Source organism: Tetrahymena thermophila (assembly GCF_000189635.1).
Source record: "Tetrahymena thermophila SB210 genomic scaffold scf_8254776, whole genome shotgun sequence".
In the NCBI taxonomy this organism is placed as follows: Eukaryota; Ciliophora; class Oligohymenophorea; order Hymenostomatida; family Tetrahymenidae; genus Tetrahymena; species Tetrahymena thermophila.
In genome coordinates, this window is record NW_002476534.1 from 133,703 (window position 1) to 160,512 (window position 26,810).

The following is a 26,810-nucleotide window of genomic DNA, read 5'->3' on the forward strand; positions in this document are numbered from 1 at the left end:
TAGAATTGTTAATTAGAAAGTTTATTTATTAGTAATAAAAAAGAATATGCAATTTTATACAAAATATTATAAAAAATATGAATGTCTTAAAGTATTTTAATTTTTTTTTTTATGTTAGAAAAATTAATAAACTTTTGTTGATTCGAAATTGATTCAGTTTTATATGATTTTCATGAATCAATTTATGAGTATATCGATTATATATTATTTTTTATATAAAGTTAGCCTCAATATTTTGTAAGCTTTAGATAAATACTAATTAAATTTACTTTTCATTTTAGATAATCTGATTCTAAATTTTTTTTTTAATTAATAAGTTTGATATAGATCAAAATAATTAAATAAATAAATAAATAAATAAAATAAAAGATATTTAGAATAAATTTATTAGTGCCTTTAATAGCCAACTATATACGAGAATATTGTATAAAAATATAAAGAATACTTGATATTTTTGCTGAAATATAATATTTTTATTTAAATTATTCAAAACTTTTTATTATTTTCAATAAACAATTAAGAAAAATGGATTATACTTAATATAAGTACAGTTAGAAGAGTTTTAATAAACACTTGAGTTATGCTGAAAGTTTTCAATATAGTCATTAAATTCGACAGATTTTTTGTTTTAAGAAGCAACAATTCATTTGAATTTTAAGCCTTTAATGATAGAAATCCTTAAAATTAATTTTCTCTTACTATCTATTTTTACTTTCAACTTTTGCCTATAATTTAAAAAATTCAATGATAATCCCTACTTGTATTAAAAACAATTCCAGCTTTTATAAATAAATATATCATTTATATTGAGCTGTGAATAAAAACAATTAAGAATTTCTATATTTAAATGTTTATTTTTCTAAAATGTAAAAAAAATATGATCCTATTTTATTTAATTAAATATTTAGTTCATATTAATTAATTATTAAATATACAAATTAAAGTTAATTAAATTGAAGTTTGTTTTGGGCACAAATTATTTTTTCTGCGATTTAGTTAATTTTTATAGTGCTGCTATTATAACAATTTTTAATAATCTAGAAATAACCAATAATATTTAATTTAAATCATAAAACTAACTTTCGACTTTCTTTCATAATCTAAAGTCAGTCAACAATCACTGGCTTAAATTTTACAACACAAAAGTGATTAAGAGTAATTTAACTTTATTTATTCTAACGCACTTTGTAATATATAATAAATAAATATTGAATACAATTAAAAAAGAAAATAGACTAATGATTTCAAACTATGATTTTTTAAAAAAGAACAGCCATGAAATTTTTAGAGAATAATGCAGCTATTTGACTAAAACGATAAAAAACTTTTAAGAAAAACTTTAAAATCTCAGAATTATTTTATATAAATGTGGACAAAAGACATTAAAACCTTTAGAAGATAGTTCTTTAGATGAGGATGTAAGACTTATCTAAAATCTAAGAAGAAAAATTAAAAATAATGAGTAGAGATAAACCTTCAAAAAAACAATCTAAGCACTATTTCTTTATAAACAAGAATTTCAGCTTATTTGCCAAACAGTCGACAAAAATCTCAAAAAATATGTCTAAAACATTAATATTAGAAATTTATCAGCCAACCATAAAATGTATGAAAATATCAAAGAAACTAGGATAAAAATTTAAATTTATTTCAGCTCATTAGAAGACTCTGATTCTCCATGTAAAATCAGATCTGAGATTTTCACTTTTTGAATATATTAATAAAATGATGTCTTAAAAACAATATTTATGTTCATTTTTTTATTTAATTTATATTTATTTTTTATTCATCTAATTCCCTAAAAAATTTTCTATCTCCATACTTCGATTTTTGAGATTAACAAATAACTTTAAAAATTGATTCTTAACAAAACATTTAAATTAATATGCATTTATTTGTGATTATGTTTATTAATATAATTACAAAGCTTTTTTAGTCAATCCAAGAATTTGTTTTTCATAAGATCGAATATTTATTTTTGGATGGTTTCATTTTTTAATATTATAATTAATTATAAGAGAGGTTTAAAAAAAATTATAAATTTTTGAAATTATATTATTTATTTTTATCATCACTGTATCATTTTAAATATTTAATTTAGTCATTTATCACTCCCTACCCATAAATTAATAAATAGTAAGCATTTAAAAAAATTATAAGAAAAGCTTCTGATAATTAATTAATTTTATTTGTAAATAAGCAAAGAAAAAAAAATAAATTAAATATAATTAGTTATGTTTAAAATTTATATTGAAAAATATGCAATTTAAATAGATTATCTTATTTTTGGCAGATTTTATTGATTTTAATAATTTATTATTGTTATCATGAATCTTTAAAAAAGTTCTTTTTTGGCATAAACTAAAGAAAGATTGATAGAATGTCAAAATTTTGAATAAATATTTTGAATTTAACTTTAAAAAATTAAAATTATTTTCATAAGTTCGTTGAATATGAAAAATATTATAATTTTAAAATATTTATGAATTAGCTTATGGAATCTAAGTAATTCCTCTTGAGAAACTTCATATTATTTTTAAAATTATTAATTTTTAAAGAGAGATCTATAAAAATATATAATCTCAATTTCAATTTATTGAATTATTAAATATAAAAAACATTTTCTGTCTGGAAAAGTTATCTAAAAATGTTAATATTTAAGAATATTTAATAAAAATTAGTTTAAGTATAGAATAATTCATCTTATTATTATGTACTTTTATTCATATTTGATTTATAAATCAATCATTTTTTATATCTACTTTTCAAAATTATCAAAACTAAATACAATTTATTCTTAGAATAAATTTCATTTTAAAATTTTTTGTATTTTTACAATTTTTTTTATACAGGACTTATCTTATCAGATGTCTATTTTTTCTTTATGATCAATTCTATTAAATTATTTGCTATTTTATTTAATGAAATATATTTTTAGTGAAATGTTTGCATATTTTTTCTTTTCTAACAGTTATTTTAGTATAATTAAACAAAATATCATATTACTTCTACAGTAATTTTACCTTTATTTCAAATATTCTGAAATCAACTTTACTTTCAAAATTTAAAAGTAAATATATATATACATACATAAAATGAAATTATATAAGAATTGACCATGCATAATAAGTAAAGTATCAATTTATTATTATCTTTGAATGAATTTTATTTTTAAATAAATTTTAAGCTTAAAAAATATTTTTTATTATGAGAAATTGTTAAATTTAGAAAAAATATACTAACTAAAATAAATTTGTATTGACTTTTATTTAAAATTTTTAAAAAATGTAAACAAGAATAGAAGGAAATTAATAAAATAAGTAATATATTTCAAAAGTAAAACACAGATTAAATTTAAATGATGTGTAATTATTTTGAAAAAATAAGATTATAATAAAAAGTGCCAGTAATTGATAGCTTGTCTTTTTTTGTTAAATTACTAGCTGCTTTTATTACTAAAAATAAGGAAATTTTTTGATTTATTAGAGTCTATGCATAATTATAATTTTTTCTAAAAACTTGCAATATTTGTTTTGATTCAATAATATTTAAAGATATTATAGAATTTTTTGAATTATGTATATCACAATATGTAAAACTAATTAATATTAATAAAATATTAATCTAGTTTTGAATAATTTTTAGATGAGCACTTATATCTTTTAAAAATTAATTCTAGCTATCTTATAAATATAGATAGAGCAACATTTATATTCATTTTTTTATTCAAAATTTAAGAAAATATTTAAAAAAGTATCATTTAAATTTTTTCTAAAAAACATAAAAATTAAAATAGTGTATTGGTAAGTAATCATATCCTTAAAATAGGCTTGTAGAAAGTATATGTATATATAAATATGTATCTATAAATAACAAAATTGTAGAATGTATTATTCATTTACGTACCCGATTTTTATTTTAGTATACTAGTTACAAATTAAGTAATAGGCAGTGTTTTATTTTAAATCTATTAATATTAATCTGCTGTTGGTAAAACAAAATTTATTTTAAAATCTTTCGCCCTTATCTATCTGTGTATACTCTCTATCTTGCTTATCAGTCTATTTTTTTTTGTTAAATTTGATTTAAAGCTTTCATTTATAAAACTTTTCTATTACCATAAAAGAAACTTTAAGAATTAATCCATTTTCAAAGTGATTTAAACATTTCTATTTAAAAATTTGAAGTTTTTAGAAAAATATCAATATGAAATAATATATAATAGTAGAATGTTTTAAATAAAGATATTTATCTTAATAAATTGCAAAAATAAATTATATAAAACAAAAATTTAAAACATTTTATGAGTAATTTAGAGTCAAGATAAACTAAAATTGTGTTGTTAGGAGAGTACCTTTAAATTATAAATTAAAATATAAAATTTGATTGGGATGATTAATCAGAGTTAGTGAGATAGAAAAAACATAATTTAAAAAAAAACCCATTCGCTATTGTAAATAACATTGAAATGTTAAATTGTTACCAATTTTAATTTATCAGAATTTACCCTCAAGTCAGAAATTATTATCTTTAAGTTTTTTTTATTTGCCAACTGCAAATAGCTGGCTCAAAAGAAAATTAACTAAAAAATCACATACTAGCCATTAATTGATATTTAGGTTAATTATTTGCTCGTTAATAAGTAGAATTGATAAATAAGTTTTATAATTAATAATCAAAGAAAAAAAATAAAAACCTAAATAATAAAAAATAACCATATCAACAATTAAACAATTAGAATGATGCAAAACTTTAACTTCATTAAGAAAAACGAAAGTGAGGTCTTTAGAGAAAAATGCAGCACAATAAACTAAATGGTTGACAAATTTTTGGAGAAACTCTAAAACTTGAGAAAAGCTCTTTTCTAATGCTCACAAAAGAAGGAAAAGCCTCTTATTGATAGTTATTTCCAAGACGATCTGAAATTTATCTAAAAAATGATTTAGAAGAGCTAGAGCATTCAATAATAAATAATTTTTCAGCAAACTATTAAGACCTTCTCCATCTATAAATGTGAATACGAATAGCTATGTGATTTAATAGACCTCAACTTAGGAGAATTTTCAAAAAAGCTTAGAAGCTTTTCTACAAACCACAAAATATATGAAATAATCATTTAAAAGAAAATATAAATCCAAAATTATTTCTATTCATTGGAAGACTGTGACTCTCCTTGTAAAGTGAGACAAGAAGTTTTCAATTTTTGAATAAAAACATTCTGTATAATAACAACATTAACTATTTTAAGCAAATAATACTTTCTAACCAAACAAATATAAACAAAAAACAATTAAAAAACTAATCTATATTAATAAATATATATAAATTTTAATAAATAGTCTTTTATACAATTCTTTGTTTTACTTAAATTTAAGTTTTAATCAATTTATTTTTTAACCATAAATTTATTAATCAATATTAAGAATAACTTAAAATCAAAAACTTTAAAGCAGTTTTCAAAAAAATTATATGCTAATTCAAAAAAAGTGAAAATATGTAGTATATGTACTCTATTTTTTTATAATAATATCGTTTTTTATGTGATTGTAGGTATAGTTTTAATTCAATAAATTATATATATGATGCTGATTTTTATTATGTTACTTTAAAACGTATGTAAACAGCTGGCTTTGATTTTTATTTTGAATAATACTGATAGTAATTAATAGCTTCTTTTTAGTTTAATCTAATGAATACTATATAAAAACGATAAAAGCACTTTGGTTTAAAAACCATTTTTAAAACATAAAAGCAAATCCATATTAATAAATTTTAACTAACAAATTTTAAATATCTAAAAATATTTTAATCTCTTTCAATGAATCAATTAATAGCCAATGCTATAGATGAATATTATATTTTTGAGTAAACTTATTTTATAAATAAAATCATGAGTTAACACAAATTTAGGACTATGAAGTAAAATTTTAGAAACCAAAATATGAATTTAAATATTCTTAGTAGTTAATTAATTGTCATTCTGCGTCTTCGTTGTTTTAATTTTCTTTAACAACTGCCTCTGGAAAGTATTTAGCCATTTCTTCTTAACTTACTTCAAATTTTTTCATTTTTAGTTACCTGCATTTAATAAAATATAAATTTTATCTAATTGTTTTTCTTAAAAAATGGAAAATTTTACTAAATAAATTATTTCGGTGTTAATTTCTAAAGTTTTTATAGTTATTTTGACCTCTTTTCTTTTTCATACTAAATCTGTAGTGTGCTTTGCCTAAGATTTAAAATAATTTTTTGAAAATTGAAAAACATTTAACTTCACTTTTTTTAAAAAAAAAAAAGTAGGTAGTGTTCACTTGTTTAAATGTAATAGCTGAAAATTGAGAACAGCCAGCTTAAACAAAATCAAGATTTAAAACTTAATTCAAGCATATATATTGTTGCACTATAAAAAGCAGAAGAAAGAAAATCAGTATTTACATTGAGAAAGTGCGAAGCAACTCTTTTTCTTGCTTTTCTTTTTAAATCTTTTCCTATGCTTTTTTCTGTTTATCTAAGAGCTTGTCCCATTTTTCTTACTTTTTATTTTAAATGAGTAAAAATATGACTTTATTAAAAAAATATATAAAATATCTTACAGTAGATTGGAAGATGCTCTAGAAGTTAAAATTATTTCTTTGCATTGACTAGCTCTTAATATTTTGTCTTTCTTTGATATAATCTTAAAGTTCTTCCTGTTTATTAAAATATATTTTTTGTATCATTTTTACTTATTTTATTTAAGGAGTAAATAAATTAATATTTTACTTAACGTTTCGCAGCCTGGTCAATTTTTTTATTCCATTAGCTATTTAACTATTCAATTTGTTATCTTTTTTATTTTTACTAATGTTTTAAAAAAATGTAGTCTTGAAAAATGTTACATTTCACTTTTCATCAACAAGCTCTTATTTTATTTCTGTTTCTCTAGATTCTGTTTCACTTTTTCTTAAAAAGTTAGAGGTTTTTCTTCTTCTTAATTTTATGAGCTATTATTTTTTGGCTTATTTATTTAGTTAATATTTTAAAAATTGTGCTAATTTAAGAAAAAATGTCATCAAAATGGAAATGATAAACAATTACTTATTTTTTGGGTTTTGTTTCTTTGTTGTGGCTATGAGATTCATAGTTCTATATAACCTTTTATAATATTAAAGATTCTCTTTCTTTTTATATTTTCTAGGCTATCTCCGATTTTTCTTGCTTTTACTAGTTCTAATCTTAAATTTACGTTGTTTTTCTACTCCAGTAGTCACTCATCAAATTGAGTACATGTTGGTCTCTCAACTGAAAATAGTTCTGTAACTCTTAACTTCTTTGATGTAGTTTTTCTTGAACTAGCTAATTTTTTTATTTTGCCATCATGCCTTTCTCATGGAAAGAAGCGTTTGCTAGGTCTTAGAATCTCTTAAATTTTATTTCTTCAACCTTCTTTTAAATATCATCTTATTCTTAATACATTTTTACAATTTTGCCCATCTGATCTTTAATCTTCCTTGAATTTTCAATTTTTATTTTCTTTTGTTTGTAAGCCACCTTCTAATTTTGTCTTTTAACTTGCATCAGCTTTATTGTAATACAAAAATTAATATCATATAAATCCATTTATAATTATACTAAAATTTTGGTTAAAGTGTTCAACTAAAAAATAAGAACATAAAAATTGCAATCTGTTTTTTTTTTTTAAATTAAAGTAAATAATCTCATTTGATAAAAAAAATTGATCATTCTTTACTTTCTCATTTAAAAATTTTTGTTTTTTACTATTTGCCCTTTCAAGAGACATTTAAGAATCAATCATTGTTTTTCTCATTAAAAGCTCCTTTTTGAGTTCGTTATTCATTTCAAACTATTTTTTTTTTTAATAAAACTAATAAATACCATTTTTCAAATAAGTAAATAATTTACTTCTTAGATATTATATTCTTTATCATTTCTCAAGTTAACTTTATCAAATTGATGCTCTATATTTAGTTTACTTAATTGGTATTTAGAATTCTTTTATTCCAAATCTCCTGAAAAAGCCTATCTTTACAAACTCTATCTTGAACTTAAATTGTAAAATAAAAATTTATAAACATAAATTAAATTAAATTTTATTTACCATCCTTCTGCTGTTTTCCTGAGTCGAGCATTTTCTTATTTTACTAATCTGTGTCTTTCATGTATAATTTATTCTAGATTAGCTTTAATTTATTTAAAAGTAACTTTCAAGTTAATTATTTATAATGAATGATTTTAATAAAGAATACAAAATTTTTTTTATGTTATATAAATTAAATTGCAAAACTTACCATGAACGTTAATCAAATGTTACATGTAATCGTTTTATGGATTAGATTTAATTGAGTTACTACTTTAAATACTTTACTTTATTTTAGCTTATTTTTCCTCGTAGTTATGCATTTTTTCAAAGTAAGCGTAGTTTCTATTGAATTTTTAAAAAAATACATTTTTTTCTGTTTGATTATATCAATCATTATTAGGTAATTATTTATGCAAATAAATGATAAAATTACTTCAAAGTATATTTATCTGTAGGCATTTTTAAAATTATGATAGCGCTTCTCGTGCGAGGTGAGTCCATATTAATTTTTAGCTAACATTCTTTCACTTTATTTTCATATAATCGTATAAAATATTAAGGATTTGTTTGAAAATTTCCATGAAATGATTAGCTGCTCTATTGATTCATCTAGACATAATTTATTAAATATTTCATCTAATTAACTGAAAAACATAAATTATTTTACAGTTACTCCCAACGAGTCATTTTCTTGCAAATTCTATAAGGTTTGCGTAACAAACATGTCCTATCCTTCCATCGAATTTTAGCTTAATCTTAAAAATATTTCTTAAAACTTTCTTTGCTTTCAACTATATGTATTTATAAAATTTTGTAATTAACCTCAATTAGAAAGATTCGTTTAATATAAATCATAAGAGTTTCTTTATCTTATAAAAATATATGTTTTAAAAATTAAAAAGGTAAAAATTATTACAAAAATGAATTATAATCATTTTAAAAATTGTCTCAAAAAAAAAATTATTTTGTTAATCTTTGAGAAAAATAAAAGTTAACAGTCAAATTAAGAAATAATTTGAAAATTATTAATTATCAACTTTTAAAAGAAAACTGTTATTGAAAAAATGATTATTAAATATTTAAAAAATACTCAAGATACAAAAGAAAGTCAAATCTTGAATCAAATTCAAATGATTTATTTGCATGTTAGCAATTTAAAATATTTTATTTATTTAAATTTTAACTATTTTCATGCCTGTATAATTTGAATATTTAATTCAAACAAGGAAATAAGAGAATCATATCTCAAATTTACAAAAGATTTCAACTAATGATAATTTTTATAATTCTAGTTATTTTAATGTATAAATTTATTAAATATTTATTGAAAAAGTTCATGCAGTTTCTTTTAACCTTCCAAATTATTACTTTTTGATCTTATTTTTAATAAAAAAAATATTTTTTTGCTTGATGAAATAAAAAATTAATATTTTTTATTTGAAAAAAAGCTTACTATTTATATAATATTTAAAAAATACTCAGGATTTAAAAGAAAGTTAGATCTTAAATCAATTTTAAATGCTTTATTTTCATGCATGAAACATAAATTGTTTTATTTTTTTCAATTTTTACTTCTTCAATATATGTATAATTTCAAAATTAGATTCAAACAAGTAGGAAATTCGAGAATGAAATTGCAAATTTCGAAAAAACTCCTACTTAAAAGAATTATAACTTGCTATGTATATCTTCTATTTTTCTCCTTTTTATAAGCAATTAAAATCATTTTTAGTAAAAAAATTATTATTTTTGCTTAATTTATTTCAATATTTACTTATAAATATATGATTAATTATAAGGATTTCTATTTGAATGGCTTTAAGTTAGATCCTAAGTATTAGTTATTTTCATATAATTTAATTAATTTTAACTTTGAAATTGTGTTTGTGTTATTAAATAATGTAGAGTTTAGATAAGTTATCTTAGAGAATTTAAAGCTCACTCTCTAATAAAAGTGAGGTAAGTATTTCAATTAGCTTTGATTATTTGAACTAAATAGCTAATTCATTTATATTTTATCAAATTATAGATAGTATACGTATATCCTGCTTTGCCTTGCTTCATAATATTTATAGTTAGCATTATTAGTGCATCAGTATACATAACAAAGAAAGGTGACCATCAAAGTTGCGTTTTGTAGAACCCAAATTCAAGTGATTATATATAGGAATACGTCTTAGGATCCATTATTGTAGGTTATATATTCTTGGCAATATATTCGAACATATTATTAGAAATAATCCCTAAGCTAAAAGGAGTAGTAGCTAGTTTTTTATTACTTTTTGTTTGGTCTATAGGATCTTTTATATGGAATATAATAGGAGCTACTTTAGTTTCTAAGTCTTACTGCGTAAAATTTAGAATATATTTAAAATAGATAAATTATTTTCATATTAATATAGAAAAGTACAAAATATTATGGAATCGCTGTAATGAATTTGGTAGTGTACTTTTTATTCTTTGGTGGACTTGTCTTCTATTCTATTTATATTTGGATAATTCACAAAAAAGAGGATGTAAACTATGCAATTTAATTTGTTTAAAGTTGTTTTATTTTTAAAAATAATTAATAGAAAGCAGATGTCCAAGTCAATCCTAACTATGTTTCTTAACCTTAAAATGTTAACAAAAATAAATGAATGATCCAAATAGAAAAACAAGATTTACTCATAGTTGGATTTTAATTTTTCCAGCTAGAAAACTATTTAATCTTTAAATACAAATTATCATAGGAACAATTAAATAAAAGTTATATATTTAATAAATTTTATGAAACGATTGTATAAAAGAATGAATTAATGAGCGAATGAATACCTTGCTGCAGTCTAGGAAAAATAATACAAATATATAAAAGAAAAATACACTTTAATGCATGTTTTAAATTAAATATATCAAGAAATTTAGAGAGATATTTTATATTTTTGTAGTTAAGATTTGAATTTATAATTAATAATTAATTATACTCTGATTCATTTTTGTGGTTAAGTATAAAGATTGTTATTATTTCTGACATATTTTTTGTTTTAAGCATATAATTATTTTATTTTTGTTTATTTCTACCTAAATAATTAGCTAAATTGTCTGCATTTATTTCGTTTTAACTAAAGTGTTTATTTACTTACTTTTTATCTACTTCTCATTTCAAATAAATAAATAAATATTCCTAGTTTTTTCAGAAGAAAATGAATATTTTATATTTTATTAGTTGCCTTTAAAATTTTTTTAGAGTAATTAATTAACTTTGTTTGTATATAATTTAAATTAATTATTATTTAGTATGCTTCATATTTGCTTGCTCAAGAATCTTTATCTTCCTTAGTAACTGCATCGAGAATATATTTATTATCACAACTAATTTTATAATTAAGTTAAAAATCAGATGACTTGATTGTAAAAAAGTTTAGGATTAAAAATGAAAGCTTTGAAGAGTTTCTAAAGAAAGAAAAGTGAATAAATTTTAAAGAATTTTAAATGTCTTACTGAGGGCAATATTCATCGCATTCATCGAAGTCCTTCAAATCTTTTCTAAAGACTTTTTTGCAAACTTTGCAAGCAAAAACCATTTCTAAAGCCTTTTTTAATTCATGATCTTGAGTTTCATTGTGGCATTCAGCACAGTCAAACCACTTTTTACAGCATGGGGCTCTAATTGCGACTTAAACGTTTAAAATATGTTTGCACATCTCTATTTTCTTTTACTTTTAATCTTTTTTTATTGATAATGAGAAATTTAGATTTTTAATTTTTTTAATTTTTTAGAATCATCGATAAAAATTTGAAAGCCAGAAAAAAAATTAATTGAAAAAAAATAAATAAACAAACAAACAAGCAAATAAATAAATAAACAAACAAACATGCTTATTTTTTTAAAAATCAAAAAAATTTAAAATAATTAGATAATTTTAAAACTTAAATATGCTTTTTTTTATTTTAAAAATTTAATCCAAGCAACAAAAATTCAATGGTAAATCTAAAAAAAATTTCTAATTATTTATTTCCCTCCAAATATTAATCTCAATATCTTAAAACAAGTTTTAAAATTCAATCAATATAAAAAAATATTATTAAAAATAAAGATGAAATTTCTCCTAAAATATTTGAACTATTCATTCATTCTAATTTATTTTCTTAATTTAAAATTATTTATTTTATATTAATTTTAATTTATAAAAAATATCAAAATTGAGCACATACAAATTAAAAATAATTATTTGTAGAATTTAATATTTTGTTTGCTGATTTTTAAAGTAGGCAATTTTATTTCATTTGCAATTAATAAATTTTTTAATTCTATATGAATTCTGAAAAATATCTTGACTTTTTAAGTCAAAATTCATTTAAATTAATTTTAAGGATGATAAATTTTTATGTTTAATAAACTTTTCATTTTAATTAATAAATTTATCATATTTTAAATTCTCTTTGGTTTGGTTAATAAATTTATTTTAATTAGTTTTTATTTTTTATTTCAGATAAATACCATTTTTTTATACAGATTATTATGATAAAATTGTATTATTATTGTTAAATCATAAATTTTATGATAATAATTTTTGACATCATTTGTGTGATTATTTATGCATCACAAATATCAAATTAAGGCACTTAAAGGATGCAATATTCGAGAACAAGATGATTGTTTTAATTTACATATTTAGATACCATCAGACATCATTAAAAATTAGAATGACATCAAAGAAAAGATTAAGATTGTTTTCATAGTTAATAATAAAAATAATATATTTTGATAAAAAGTAGATAGATTGATAAATAGATTTCAATTAATAATAAACAAGCAAGTATTCACAAACAAAAAAGTAATAAATATGTAAGATTAACAACAAACCCTAAGTCTTTATATGGACTGGATGTCTTAGCCTTCTAGATGCGTTGCAATTTTTTGCATGATAAATAAAATCCCTGTTGATATCTCAGAGGTAAAAATTCTCAAAGGATAGCTCAGAAGTCAAGAATACAAAAGAATCAATCCTAATATGAGAGTTCCTACTATTAAAGACGGTAAATTCGTGCTTTATGAGTCTCATGCAATACTTAAATATTTGATAGCTTCAAGGGCATAATATATTCCTGAACATTGGTATCCTAAGGATATAAAAGAACGTGCATTAGTAGATTAATATTTAGACTGGCACCACACAAATATCAGAAACGCAGGAATGTATATTTTCAACTACTTTGTGCTTCCAAGTTTAGGTATTTAGTCTAAGTAGAATAAAGAAACTATTTACAAATTGTTTATCTAATCCTTGAAAATGATTGATACAATATTTTTAGCTGATAAGCCATATATTGCTTCAAAGGAAAAAGCAACTATCGCTGATCTCTCCTGCTATTGCGAAATTACCTAAGTTAATTTAATTGATTTTGATTTCTCTCCTTATCCTAACATTCTTAAGTGGATGTAAAGACTTACTGCTGAATATCCATAGCTAGTTGAAGGACATCAACCTTTTATGAAATTTGTTTAGAAGATTAAAGAAAAATAAAATTTATGAAAAAATTAAAGCTAATAATATAAATAAAAATGTATTATGTTTTATATGTTGAATGAATATTCTACATTTTTAACTAGATTTAGAAAGGAAATTTTTTATTGATTTAACATTTACTTAAGTGCTATTTAAAGTTTTTATTAATACGTGAATAAAACTTATAATCTAATTTAAACAAATCTTAATTAAAAAAGTATAATCAATTTTAGAGAGTTTTGTTTACATAAATAAGTCATACAAAAAAAACTTAAGGATGTCTCAAATATACGATAACCTTTATCTTGGAAATATAACTACCTCCAGGGATTAAGCATTTTTTAAAAAGAACAATATTAAAAATGTTCTTGTAGCGGGAAAAAATCTGAAAAGATCTTTTATAAATTAATGTAAATATCATTAACTTTAAATTAGTGATAACCCTACCACAATAATTTTAAAATATTGGCCTGAAAGCGTGTAATTTTTAAGCACAGTTGTAGGGAATACTCTAGTGCATTGCTAGGGAGGAAAAAGTAGGTCAGCTAGCACAGTTATGGCCTATGTTGTTTTTAAAGAAAACATAACTGCTTAAGAATCAATAACAAAAGTTAGAAAGCTACATAAATTTGCTTATCCTAATCCAGGCTTCTTAAAGTAGCTCGAATATTGGGAGGATATAGTTAAGGAATACAAAAAAATAAATTCTTCTAAAGCTTCTGAAGACTTCAAATTGCTGGATGAATTGACCAGTGCAAAACTAAACGAAGTTACCTAGCTAATTATAAATCCATCTCAATAAGAGTTAACAGAAGCAAATTAGAAGCTCAACTTTTTTGAAGATTTCGAATAAGATCAAAAAACTGATAAGATATTTTAAAAATCAAATAACAAAAAACAAAAAAAAGAAAACCAAGCTTTAAAAGATAAAATATAAACTTAATTTGAAAACGAATATGAGCAAGAAGATAACGAACAAGAAGAGTCTGATGATATATTCGAAGATGAATAAGATTAATATTAACTCACTTCAAATGAAGATTATTTAAATTCAATTAAAAAAATAGAAAATTTAAGTTTGTAAAGTAGAAATTTAGAGGATCAAAACGAACCAAAAGAAGAGTAGAAAAGCTAATATACTAAAAATTAAAACGAATGAATAAATAAATATTTGTAGTAAAAATTCTCAAAAGTTTAACAAATAAATATTTAGAAAGACCATTTAAATTAAATAATAATAAAACTAATATAATTTTAAATTATATGGTTGATTGGTATTCATAGAATTTCAATTTTTAAAAGAGAAGAGAAATTAATTAATGTAAAAGTAATAAAATTTTTGTATGAATAAAGTGTAGAAATATTTACATAAAAATTCATTCAATTTTTGTTTGTGAGAAATATTTTATGCTTGTTAATTTATTTATTAAATTGAAAATATTTTTTTAAATAGTTAATTTTTATTGTTTTAATTAAATTTTAAAAGTGCTGATAATGAATCAATCAGCCAATCTTCAATCAGCAAATAATATGATTCAAAGCAGCTGTTGCTAAAAATATATTTATTAATTAAAATAGAGCTGCGAAGTAGCTGTAGTTAATCGTATCACGCGTGCAATTAGCGATGGTGCCTGCTTCTAAATGGCGGCAATAAAGTGAAATTGTCTAAAGAAGTAGGTAGTTTTAAAGAGTTATCTAAATTAATTTATATGTCAATTTATATATATTAAAAATATATGCGTGTTTCACACAAGCTTAAATCAGTTTGTAGTTTTGCTTACTTCAGTTAAATAACTAACTTACAAATTTAAATTTCATTTTATTTCATTTTGTAGAAATTTATTAAAACTTCTTATTAGTTTATTTTTTTAAGTTTCAATTTATAATTTTTCTGCTAATTATTTCATTTGTATTTTGGCAACTTATTTATTTGGTTATTTAAGTATTTATTTGTAATTTTTGCTTCATCATTTAAGAATTGATTTTCTAAGTTTTCATTCATATTTAGTGTTTCTGATGACTCACTAGTTATAAGCTTTATGACTGAATTTTCAGACGGGTTACTAAGTTAACTTGAGCTGTTAAAGTTTAGTATTTTGGGTTGATGGAAAGTATTTTACTAGATATTAGTCTTAGTTGAAGATTCTTGTTTTAAAAATAATCTTTAAGGAATTTATTTATTATCTTTTGATACATCTTGCAATACTTGGCTATTAAAATATCCATTATAGCTACTTTAGCTTTTATTTTAATACTAAAATATCTGATTTGCATTTATTATTGTTGTTGTTGTTGTTGTTGATGTATTATTTTATTTTTAGGGTTAAGAATCTCTTTATGAACAAGTATCAACTTAAGTTTGCAGAGTTATATTTACATTTGAAGAGTTTATTGATAAATTTTAATTTTTTTTGTTTGATGCATTAGAAATGAGTTGAGATTGCTAAGATGTATGATTTTGATTAGAGTAATTTATAGTTGATAAATTAGAATTTTATTTGTTTGAAGTTGTTGTATCAAAGTAAAAATTATTATTATTATAATTAGAGGTATTTATGGAAGAACCTTATTAAGAAGTATTCAAAGCTGTTCTTTAATTCGTGAAAACTTAATTATGCTAATTTTTGTTGTTATTTTCAGTGGTTTAAGATAATTTTTATGAAATTAGCTCTTTGTGGCTTATAATTTTGACTTAATTAACACCACTATTTAAACTACTTGAAACAGTAGCAGCAGCAGTAGTAGTTTTTTTGTAAGAGGGTGGTTTAAATATAGGAGTGTTTCTAGAACGTTCACTTGAACTTTGCTAGGTATTCTAAAATGTATTTTAATTTTAAGTATTTTAAGGTGTATTCTATAATTCTATACTCTTATCTTGTAAATTTTTTCTTGTTTGAAAATAAGCTTTTGTTTAGAATGATTCATATTAGATTAATATATTTTGATCCTCTTTCTGCAACTTCTCAAGATTAGAATAATTAAATTCAGGAGATATATCAACTTTTGCTAATGAGGAAATTAGGTATTCCTTAATTAAAAATGAATTATTTGAATTACTTTCACATGAATTAATTTATGATTAATCATCACTATTATTTTCTTCTTTTACTTTTTACTAATTAGCTGAAGAATTATTTGAAATAACGCTAATAGAGCTATTCGTTTTTTATGTGAGACAGGATTTTTTAGAGTTCTAATTTTTTTAATGGACTAGTTATGAATAATACTAAGTAAAAGTTTGGCTTTAACTATTAGATCTGAATGAGCGAGCTGAGGACTAGCCTGATTAAGATCCACTAGCAGCATCCCCTTAAGATGCTGGGATAGGTTAGTTTTATCTGGTAGTCTGACAAGTAGATTTATCTTTAGATTGTCTTTATAAAATTAGATTTTCTTAAAATTCTTCATTTTTATCTTCAACAAAGCGCATTAAAGTTTTAAAATTGATAGGAGTTGTGTTTATGCTAAATAAAAGATCAGATAAAAGAAGAGCTGTATGAGTTCGTATATGGTTCAAGGAAAGGGATGATGTTTAATTGTTATTGAATGATTATGGTAGATAGTTGCAATTTTCTGATATAAACTACTACATTCTCAAATAAGATTCTATAGACAACTTCAATATGATAACAATTTATTTATATTAATCTGATAAGCATTAAATTGTTTCTGTTAAAGATTTTTTATATTAAACTGTTCCACTGATAAATAAGCTAAAAATGTTTTAAATTGTTTGGAAAACTATTTATTAACGATTATCCCCCGAATACAACTTGGGGATACTAAAAATATTTCCTTCCTAGTCATCATGAGAATATCTCAACAGATTATGACTAAGCTTCTTTTATTCTTTCATAGATATTTTAATATTCTGACCAGCATTTAAGCTAATACTATCAAAATCTAAGTTATTTATAGATTGATTAGCTTTGGCAAATAATTCATTTTCAAATTGGGAATTATGAGACTTATTTGTTTATTGAATATCTGTTTTATTGATTTTATTTTTCAAATTTTCAAAATTGTTATCTTTTATAGGAGTGTTTTTAGAATCACTGCAATATATCCCTTTGTTAATGTTTACTTTATTTATTGAATCTCTTTGGCTATTACATCCCAAATAATAGTTGCTACTAATTCGCTGATTACTTAGCTCTTATATACTATTACTTGTTTGAATTTCGCTTTGCTCTTCATCAACAAATTGTTTTTGCTGCACCTTACATATTCTTTGAGTAAACAACTCTATTTAGTTTGTTGATTAGTTACTCTTTGAGTCGTAATGCTTATTCGTGTTGGATGATTAATAAGGAGGTATTGGACACTTTTGCCTTTTTTAAATAGAGTAATAATTTTGTATTTTTTTTTATTCAGAATTTCTATCAGTAATTTTAAGGGCCATGGGCGAGTTATCAAAATCATTTATTGTGCTGTAGTTTTTACATGAATTATCCACTGATTTGTTTTAATTATATTTTTTCCCCATCACAGTGATGTTTCCCTCCTTTGATTTTCTAATTTCTTTGATCTGATTATTTTCATCTAACTCTCTTAGATTAAAATCGTCATGCTAATTAGAAATTTCACAAATATCATTGTTGTCTTCATCATCTTCATCAAAATTTATTAAATCGTAACTAATTGCTTTTTTTGACTATATCTTATGTACAAACTTCTTTTGGATTTGAAATGGCAGCTATTTTTCTTAAGGAGAAGTTATATTTGCTAAAATGCTCCCAATACTAGAATGGTCAGGGAGAATAGACTGCTTAACAATGCTATTATTCTACAAGGAAAATCCTATGTTTGAAAGCTATTAGTTGTGCTTTATTTATAAAGGATATTTATCATTATTGTTTTATTAATTTTTTGTATTTATTTCTGAGCTTTAAATAATAAAGGGAGCATTAATTGGACTGCTACATCCATCAGTAATTAATTTTATTTGCAAGTCTTTTTAATTTTCATCAGCTTTTTTAATTTAATCTTACTGCTTTTGATTTCCAAAGCTTACTTACAGATCTGAATAAATCCTTTTCTGTAGTTAAAGCCTCATCAATTTTGATAAAGAATTACCTTTCGAAGATAAAAAAAGAGGTGTTTGGTTCTTTCTGTTGAGAGCAAAAAAATCAATTTCTTTTAAAGCCAAAAGTAGTTTCGTCATTTTGACATCATTGTTATAACAACTTATGTGTAAACAAGACCATTTATCTACTCCCCCTTTCATAGTAAAATCAAATTCTTATAAATTTCTATTTTTTATTTAGTTTTAAATTTAATTTGAATTTTCACTGTTTTATCCAACTTTAAAAGGAGGCTTGCAATAGCTTGAGAAGCTTTTATACTCCTATTATTATTGCTAACAATTTTCTGAATTCTTTTTCATTTAGACTAACTTATTGTAGTCAATCGCAAAATTAACCGCACTGTATTAAGATCTCCTGACTGCCAAATGCAACGGAGTCCATCCATCCTTATTTTTTATATTTGGATCAGCACCATGCTCTAATAAAATTTCAGCTATTTTTGCTGAATTACTTATATCTCTTGAAAATATTGTCATTATATAATGTAAACTTGTATTTCCATCTACATCTTATAAATTTAAGTTAGCCTTTTTCGATGTTATGTCTTGGATCAAATATATTTGCCCCTTTATGGTAGCTATATTTAGAGGAGATCCATAGATACTTCCTCCTACATTTGGATCAGCATTAAGTTGTAGCAATTTCTTAGCTGAAAAGTACTTCTCTTCATAAATAGAGAGAGATAGTGGTGAATGTTAATTTGAATCACAATGATTCTTTAATGTCAAATCTATTTAATTTAAACTATCTATAACTCCTATATCTTCATTAGCAGCTGCTAGATGCATCATATTTTATCCTTTGAAATTTCTTATATTTATAATAAATCCATTGCTTGACATTTCATTTACAAATTAGCTAAAGCTGTATTGATTTCCTAAAGATTTGTTTACTTAATAATAGCTTAATTTTATTACATTTTCTTATTTTTAATTGAATTAATTTGAGTAATAAAGCTGCTATTCTTGTCGAAACAATAGCTGACTTAGCTTCTTCAAAGGGCTGATAACATCCCCTCCATGTTTCAAGTGATTTGCTATTTAATTGGAATAGCTAGCTATTCCTATTTGCTGATAGGTTTCTTGAGATTATTTATTTAACTAAACTTTATTATCAGTATTTATTTACTAAATAGATAAAGGCGGATTACAATATTTGAACCAATCTAAGATGAGCTCTCTTAAATTCCCATCAATAAGCTACTTTAACTAAATTGGAAGAGAGGTGAACTCATTATTAGATATATTTAAAGATTAAAGTTATTTAAGTTTACAAATTTGCTCTGGCAAATGGGTAATTCTATTTTTAGAGATATCTAAAGTAACCAAGCTCTACTAATTTGAAATATTTATTGGTAACTCAGAAATCAAATTATTTGAAATAGAGAAATCCTACAAAAATATTAAGCTAAAGAGCATTTAAGGAATTTATCTAATAAAGTTATTATCCAATTTTAACCTTTTCAGTTATTTAAATTGATAAATTTCTTCAGGAAGTTATTTAAATTTATTGTTACTCAGTTCTAGCACTTCTAAAAAGTATTCATTTAATTTAAATTATTTAGGGAAAGAAGTAGCTTATTTATTAGTGTATGAAAAGACAAATTAAGCATTTGAAGTGTTCCCTTACTAGTTGATAGAAAGTGCAGTGTATTTGTTAGGTGATTTATTTACAGGAGTGACCTCTTTTTTACCATTTTTAGAATTGTAGTCAGACAAAGATAAAGAATTGTTAATTTAAGTGTTGATCGCTCCTGTATATTCAGTTTTATCTTTTATTGGCTGAGAAAAGTTACTCTAAGTGTCAATTTCTTTGATGAATTAATCCTGACTCATGCACTCAGCAGAGTTAAAATTAGATTTCGAAGCAAATTCTAATTGTAAATAGTTTTTATTTTAGTTCTATTTTGCAATATAATTGTGGTTTTCTTTAAACTAAGCTGTATTAGGTGTTGCTGAATCTATACTAATAGACCTTCTCTATGCAAACTAATATTCTTCCTTCTGCTTTTCAGCCTTAATTTCATTTAAAGTATTTTTTGTTTTCTAGCTATTCATATCATTATCTATTTTATTAATATTACCCAACTAAACAAAATCCGACGGTCTTTAGATTTCTTCAGTATTGTCAATATTTGAAAGTATATTTTCCAAATTAGAAGTATTTTTTTAATCTTTATTCGTGTTGCTATGGTAGCTATTGTTTATTCTTTTTCTATTTGAAGTTTTCATATATTCCTGCTATGAAGCATTTAGTTAAAAGTCAATAAAGCTGTACTAATTCAAATTGAGTTAGTTTTTATTACCCCAATCAACATTATTATAATCAAGATTCATTTCAGTAAATGGAGTATTATCTTGATTGTTGCTATTTTCTTCCAGCTAAATATCTTAAATACCTATTTTTATTTCATTTTGGTTATTGCTGTTGAAATTATTTATTTAATTATTTTGACTGTTTCCACCACAGCTTGAGTTATCAATATTTTCTGACTAAAAGCTCAATGACAATTTTTTGCTTGAAGCAAACATTTCCCTTTCCTACTTCCAATATTTATTTGATTGATTAACAAAATTCTTGATATTATTGGCCTCTAATTACTCAGATTCATTAAAATTAATAATCTCTTAACTAGAAAGTCTATTTTTTAACTGTATATTATTTGTATCTATAATGTATTACTTAGATTTTAACTGTTTATTGTTATCTAACTCACTAAAGCTTGGCTATATTTCTTAAGTTTATTTATTATGTGAGACAACCAACTCAGAAAGGAGTTGTCTACTCATCCAATAATAATCTAGTCCTATCCGTTTTACAAATGATAACTTTATTCACTTCTTATTGAATAGTTAGTATATTTTTCAAAGAACAATTAATTACCTTCTACTTAATTCGAATTTAATTCTTTTGGTTTGATTTGCTAAGCTTTAATTTTTCAATTCAACTTTGCATTATCTGATTATATTTGTTTGTTTAACAATAATCCTTTAATTAATTAATGAATTAATTAATTAGTTTGGATTTACAATTATAAAACAAATGCATTTGTTTAATCAAAAACTATATTTACATACATATCTGACAGAATAATTGCAAGTTTTCTACTTTATTTATAATATTTTTTTACAAAAAAAGTCAGGATAATTTTGATTTAAAAGGTATGATATGCCTTCTTTCAGTTAGGTATTTGGCTTATAAATTTAATATATATATATATATAATTATTATTATTATTTCTTTTATTAATTTCACTATATTTAGTTGTGCATTTTAAAAAATATTAAATTTATAAACCTATTAAAATTAATTTAATATTGCTTTTAGATAAAGTCATAAAATACTTTACAAATCACTAAACAATAATTTAGTAAATTACTCTAAATTATTTAAACAAATAAAATAATAAAAATAATTGAAAAATATTGTTTAAGGTTCTTTATTTTTTTAAAAACAATAAATTGACTAAAATGAAAATATTATTAGATCTAAATATCCGTCATAAGATTGAATTAATTAATTAAGAAAGGAATAATCTTTTATGAAAGGAAAAGATATAGATAGCTAGCTATCTTAATATAAAAAGGATTTATTTTTTTTAAATTATTAGTGAAATAAAAAATAAGAACTTATTTCAAGCATAAAAATGAATATTAAATAAGAATTTATTAATTAAAATTATTTTTATAGTGAAATATTAATAATGCTGTTAATTTAAATGAATTTTTGCTTTATTTTTAAAAATTAATCAATTTAAAAATAAACAATTTGATGAATCTATCTAATAAATTTACAGTTTATAACAAAAAAATTTTTGATGCAAAAATTCAAAAATAATCAATTAGCATTTAAATAATTAATTTATGGCTTGTAATAATTTGTTATTTTTAATATTTTTCATTAACTTTTTTGGAGTGTTTACAATACAAAAACACAAAAATTTTGATGAGTGAATAATTAATTGACACTTTAAGCCAATACTCAAGTGTAGGAAGCAACTACACTGATTCAGAAGTTAAGAGTAGCGATGCAGGAGGATCGATTTATCAAAAACAGAAGAGAGTTTCTTAAAGTGGGTTAGATCTATCAGTAGAATAAAAAACACCAACAAGTAAACATTGATTAACTATTCTATATAAAATGCTTTTTTATTACAATTTTAGTAAATATTTTAAGAGTTTTTAAATAAATAAGATTTCAAGATGAGCATTGAAGTTGAAAAGAACTTGTAGCGTGTATGTAATTTCTTATTTTTCATAATACACAATTAAAACAAATTTTCATATTAATTAAAAATTTATTCAAATAGTTTTCATCACTTTAAGAGAACTGTAGCTCAATAAATGTCAAAAATAAACTAAAGGAGCTTATTGAGCAGCAATACACAATTTAAATTTAAAATTTAATTGAAGAGCTAAACCAAACTAAAATAGAGAAAGCTATTTTAGAAAAAAAGCTACAATTGCAAGTCAAAAATTAAATAGATTATATTTCTGAAATGCGCTAAAGTATTGGAAATAATAATGTTAGAAGCTTAGAAGGCTAATCAAGAAATTCTTAAAATATTAGTTCAAATAGCATTAGTAATTTTAGCAATAATCAATATGTGTAAGTACTAGAAAAGCTTAAATCACAAGAAACATAATAAAAAGAACTTTAATTTTAAGTTTAAGAGCTTACCACAGAGTTAAAAATGGCAAAAATCTCTTAATCGTAGTACAAAAAATAGATTTAAAAATTAAATGAAATACTAGAAAATAGTAAAGATCCAAAAAAAGTAGAAAATAAAGATGATAATCTTAGCAAAATTAATGAATTACAGAAGCAGCTAATTGAATACAAGCAAAAATATGAAAGTCTATAGCGTATGATTAACAGCATTTAAAATTCTACAAGTTAATTACTTTTTAATAATAGAATAGATTAAAATTTAAGCAACTTAAGAGACTATGCCAGATGATTTAAATGAGTACTAAAAGTTAACTTAGGTAACAGAATCTGAAAGTTGTTACAAAAATAATATTTTATTCTCAGAACAAAGCTAATTGGAATTAAATAATAAAGTATTTAACAACATAAGAGAGGTTAAATATTTAGCTAATAAATTCATGAAAGATGAAGAAAGACCAATTAGCTATCTGAAAAAAAACATGAATTGTTTCCTTTAGCTAGACTAAGTAAATAACTTTCTTTAAAACTAAAAAGTATTCAAAATAATTTATTGATAAAAATAGCTATAAAGATACAAAAAATAAAAAGGAAGTGTTTAAAATATATTTTCTAATTTTAGTCTGTAGACTTTAGAAAGTGAGTATTTAGATAACAAAGAAAATTTAAATATTTTATAAGTAAATTTTTTCATTATCTTGCAAGCTAAATTAAAATATTTATAGAAATAAATAGAAATAGAGAAGTTTAAAAAGAAAGTATTAGATACTGATAACAATTAACTATACAACAAATTGATAAGCCTATATTAAAATTAATGAAATATAAAATAGAGAAAATTAAATTGAACAATTGTGCATTTTTATAATAATAAAAATTTATTAATGAATAATAAATTATAAATTAAATTTGTTTATTTATTTATTTAGTTATATAAAATAGTTTTTGTTTATAGATTGAACCTAAAATAACTATTAATCAATCAATTTATCACATTTATTTATTTATTTTTATATAATTTGAAAATATATTTCATTTTAAAATTCATAAATCATTCTTATTTTATTCATAATAATAAATTTCAGGAAGACATCAATCAATCAAAGTTTTTTTAAAATATTTTACTACTGTTAACTCAGGAAGCTCATCATTGATATTTAGCAACTATAATTCCTCTATTAGTATAAAATCATATATACTTTTTTGAGAAAATTATTACAAAAATAAAAAATACGGTACTTGTTATAAAATATTTATTTTATTAAATAGTTTTTATTATTTATTACAGTAAATATTTTTGTTTTTAGAATAAATCCATATATCAATCAATAAATTTTTTAATTAAAGGCTATTTTTTATTTTAAAATTATAAAGTATTCTACTTTTATTTATGATAATTAATATCAGATACCAATCAAAGTTTAAATCATAAATATCTTTAGGTCTGAAAGCTTAGGTATATCGAAATTATAATTTAATAGTTTTTATAAAATATTTATTTTTTAAGTATGTTGATATTATTTATCTGTATAAAATAGTTTTTGTTAAAAGATTAAAACTAAAATATCTATTAATCAATCAATTGAAAAAATCTAATAATATTAAATTTTAAATGTATTGGGATATAAAGATATTTATTATTAAATGTTTATCCTATTAAATAAAATGATATAATTAAAAGAAATAAAATATTTTTTATAATTAGTTTTAATATATAAAAATTAATTATTAATCAATCTATTATTAATAATTTCTCTTTATATTTGGTTTGAAAAATACCTTTATTTTTATTAGTAAAACAATCTTATTTTATTTCTAAATAATAATTATTTAATGGAAGATATCAGTCAAGGTTCAAATTATTAATAATTTTGGGCTGTTGGTTCAGGAAGCTCTGGTTTGCTATTGAATGGATCATTAGAAGACATTTATACTTTTAAATAAATTGATGTTAAGTCAGTTTTTGGAGATAATTTATAGATTACTTCACTAGAAATAGACGGAATGATGGGATTCTACTTAAATTCTAAAGGAGAAGTATTTAAATTTGGAGAATGTGAATATGATGAAAAGAATAAAGTATTAAATTTTTATTTAAAGTTGGATTATTTAAATTAAATTATAAATTAACAGCCTGTTGTTAATCCTATTCCAAAGTAAATTAAATCATTTAGTGTCCCTGTTATTAAAATATCATGTGGATGGTCTCATGCTATGTTTGTTGATGGTAATTTATATAAGTTATATCTTAAGTTTATTTTGAAAATAAAATAAAGCTAATCACCAAATTTATGGAGTTGGGTCAAATAAATTTGGAGAAATAGGCTTAGGGAATTCTAAAAAATTGTCTGTAGTTCCTTAAATAATTCCTTTCACAGAAACCTAATTAGAAGATGTAGTGCATCATGAAATTATGGATATTAAGTGCACCTTTAGATAAAGTTTTATTATTACAAAACAATAAAATACTGAGAGTGATACTTCTTAATATTCATATAAATTTTACTGTACAGGTTAAAATAAAAGCTTTGAACTAGGAGGCTTTAAAGGAGAAAATATCATTTACAATTTTAAATAAAACCAATCTCTTCTTGATACAGTAGGGTCTATTTAAACTTTTGTTTGCGGATATAAATTTGGTTGTATTCTTAATAACAGTAACCAGTTATATGGGTAATTACTTAATAAAATAAGTCATCAATCAAAAAAAATTTATTTTTTATTTTTTTTTATTCGAAATATTATTTTAATAGCTGGGGAGATAATAAATATGGTCAATTAACTGGAAATGAAGCAAATTATGAAAAGGTATTTTGCATCTCTAACGATGTGCTTAAAGTATCTGCTGGATGGAACCATTTATTGATTCTTAAAAGTTGATAATTAACTTTTAAATAAACTTAATTAAATCTAAATAACTAAATATAGGTGATAAAAAGTTATATTCTGCTGGAAGAGGAGATATGGGGTAAATAGGAGATGGATAGCTAAAAAACTCGAATTCCTTCACATAAATTCAAGTAATATTATAAAAAAAACTATTATGTTGAGTAGCATTTATTTATAGGGAGTAGAAGGAGATATAGAATTAATTCAATGTGGTTCAGAGGCTAATTATGTCAAGTCAGATAAGGGAATCTACGTCTGGGGATGGTAATTATTATTGTGAAATTTGTTTATTTTATTTTAAATTTTAAATTATATAGGAATGAGCATGGCAATCTAGGTAATGGATAGCTTTAAAATCTAAATTAGCCTACTTTGTTAGATTTTTAAAATTACAAATAAATAAACTAAGTAAAAAGCTTTAATTTAAACTTTTAATGATTTTTTTTTTTGTTGAATAATCAGATAAAATCAGGAGGAGCAGTTTGCTATTTAATAGAAAATAGTATGATAAAATGAAAACATTTTAAAGTATTTTTAGTTATTGTTTTAACTTAAAATTAAATAGTAAAATTTGTATTTATTTATTTATGCTTAACA

At 21.9% G+C, this 26,810-nt stretch overlaps 11 protein-coding genes across 11 annotated transcripts; 8 read left to right on the plus strand and 3 right to left on the minus strand. All coding sequences in view use genetic code 6, as the record gives it.

The window, feature by feature from the left end:
* Positions 1–864: 864 nt before the first annotated feature.
* Positions 865–1,712, plus strand: TTHERM_00161520 (hypothetical protein; the record flags this gene model as incomplete). Its single annotated transcript, XM_001009880.2, has 3 exons — positions 865–943; positions 997–1,155; positions 1,228–1,712. The coding sequence occupies 3 exons, from the start codon at positions 865–867 to the stop codon at positions 1,710–1,712; spliced, it is 723 nt and encodes a 240-aa protein (XP_001009880.2).
* A 3,027-nt stretch (positions 1,713–4,739) lies between these two features.
* TTHERM_00161510 (hypothetical protein) lies at positions 4,740–5,207 on the plus strand (the record flags this gene model as incomplete). The annotated part of the gene is made up of 1 exon (XM_001009879.2): positions 4,740–5,207. The coding sequence occupies one exon, from the start codon at positions 4,740–4,742 to the stop codon at positions 5,205–5,207; it is 468 nt and encodes a 155-aa protein (XP_001009879.2).
* Positions 5,208–5,975: 768 nt separating this feature from the next.
* Positions 5,976–8,819, minus strand: TTHERM_00161500 (hypothetical protein; the record flags this gene model as incomplete). The annotated part of the gene is made up of 13 exons (XM_001009878.3): positions 5,976–6,078; positions 6,140–6,229; positions 6,436–6,533; positions 6,594–6,689; positions 6,763–6,826; positions 6,879–6,997; positions 7,078–7,560; positions 7,730–7,843; positions 7,903–8,044; positions 8,099–8,180; positions 8,289–8,422; positions 8,514–8,689; positions 8,748–8,819. 13 exons carry the CDS (start codon positions 8,817–8,819, stop codon positions 5,976–5,978), a joined length of 1,773 nt encoding a protein of 590 aa, XP_001009878.3.
* Positions 8,820–9,979: 1,160 nt separating this feature from the next.
* TTHERM_00161490 (transmembrane protein, putative) lies at positions 9,980–10,719 on the plus strand (the record flags this gene model as incomplete). Its single annotated transcript, XM_001009877.3, has 4 exons — positions 9,980–10,039; positions 10,110–10,430; positions 10,483–10,596; positions 10,654–10,719. The coding sequence occupies 4 exons, from the start codon at positions 9,980–9,982 to the stop codon at positions 10,717–10,719; spliced, it is 561 nt and encodes a 186-aa protein (XP_001009877.2).
* A 657-nt stretch (positions 10,720–11,376) lies between these two features.
* Positions 11,377–11,763, minus strand: TTHERM_00161480 (CHY zinc finger protein; the record flags this gene model as incomplete). The annotated part of the gene is made up of 2 exons (XM_001009876.2): positions 11,377–11,431; positions 11,561–11,763. 2 exons carry the CDS (start codon positions 11,761–11,763, stop codon positions 11,377–11,379), a joined length of 258 nt encoding a protein of 85 aa, XP_001009876.2.
* A 1,143-nt stretch (positions 11,764–12,906) lies between these two features.
* Positions 12,907–13,596, plus strand: TTHERM_000161459 (glutathione S-transferase, amine-terminal domain protein; the record flags this gene model as incomplete). Its single annotated transcript, XM_012796015.1, has 1 exon — positions 12,907–13,596. The coding sequence occupies one exon, from the start codon at positions 12,907–12,909 to the stop codon at positions 13,594–13,596; it is 690 nt and encodes a 229-aa protein (XP_012651469.1).
* Positions 13,597–13,846: 250 nt separating this feature from the next.
* On the plus strand, positions 13,847–14,728 carry TTHERM_00161460 (dual specificity phosphatase domain protein; the record flags this gene model as incomplete). Its single annotated transcript, XM_001009874.1, has 1 exon — positions 13,847–14,728. One exon carries the CDS (start codon positions 13,847–13,849, stop codon positions 14,726–14,728), a length of 882 nt encoding a protein of 293 aa, XP_001009874.1.
* A 335-nt stretch (positions 14,729–15,063) lies between these two features.
* On the plus strand, positions 15,064–15,228 carry TTHERM_00161450 (hypothetical protein; the record flags this gene model as incomplete). Its single annotated transcript, XM_001009873.1, has 1 exon — positions 15,064–15,228. One exon carries the CDS (start codon positions 15,064–15,066, stop codon positions 15,226–15,228), a length of 165 nt encoding a protein of 54 aa, XP_001009873.1.
* Positions 15,229–15,472: 244 nt separating this feature from the next.
* Positions 15,473–21,445, minus strand: TTHERM_00161440 (ankyrin repeat protein; the record flags this gene model as incomplete). The annotated part of the gene is made up of 1 exon (XM_001009872.2): positions 15,473–21,445. One exon carries the CDS (start codon positions 21,443–21,445, stop codon positions 15,473–15,475), a length of 5,973 nt encoding a protein of 1,990 aa, XP_001009872.2.
* A 1,156-nt stretch (positions 21,446–22,601) lies between these two features.
* Positions 22,602–24,145, plus strand: TTHERM_00161430 (hypothetical protein; the record flags this gene model as incomplete). Its single annotated transcript, XM_001009871.3, has 6 exons — positions 22,602–22,767; positions 22,851–22,891; positions 22,966–23,521; positions 23,574–23,833; positions 23,891–24,004; positions 24,050–24,145. The coding sequence occupies 6 exons, from the start codon at positions 22,602–22,604 to the stop codon at positions 24,143–24,145; spliced, it is 1,233 nt and encodes a 410-aa protein (XP_001009871.2).
* Positions 24,146–25,157: 1,012 nt separating this feature from the next.
* TTHERM_000161419 (chromosome condensation regulator RCC1 repeat protein) lies at positions 25,158–26,729 on the plus strand (the record flags this gene model as incomplete). The annotated part of the gene is made up of 8 exons (XM_012796016.1): positions 25,158–25,403; positions 25,458–25,551; positions 25,601–25,997; positions 26,078–26,199; positions 26,253–26,344; positions 26,392–26,477; positions 26,531–26,621; positions 26,676–26,729. 8 exons carry the CDS (start codon positions 25,158–25,160, stop codon positions 26,727–26,729), a joined length of 1,182 nt encoding a protein of 393 aa, XP_012651470.1.
* Between the last annotated feature and the right edge of the window lie 81 nt (positions 26,730–26,810).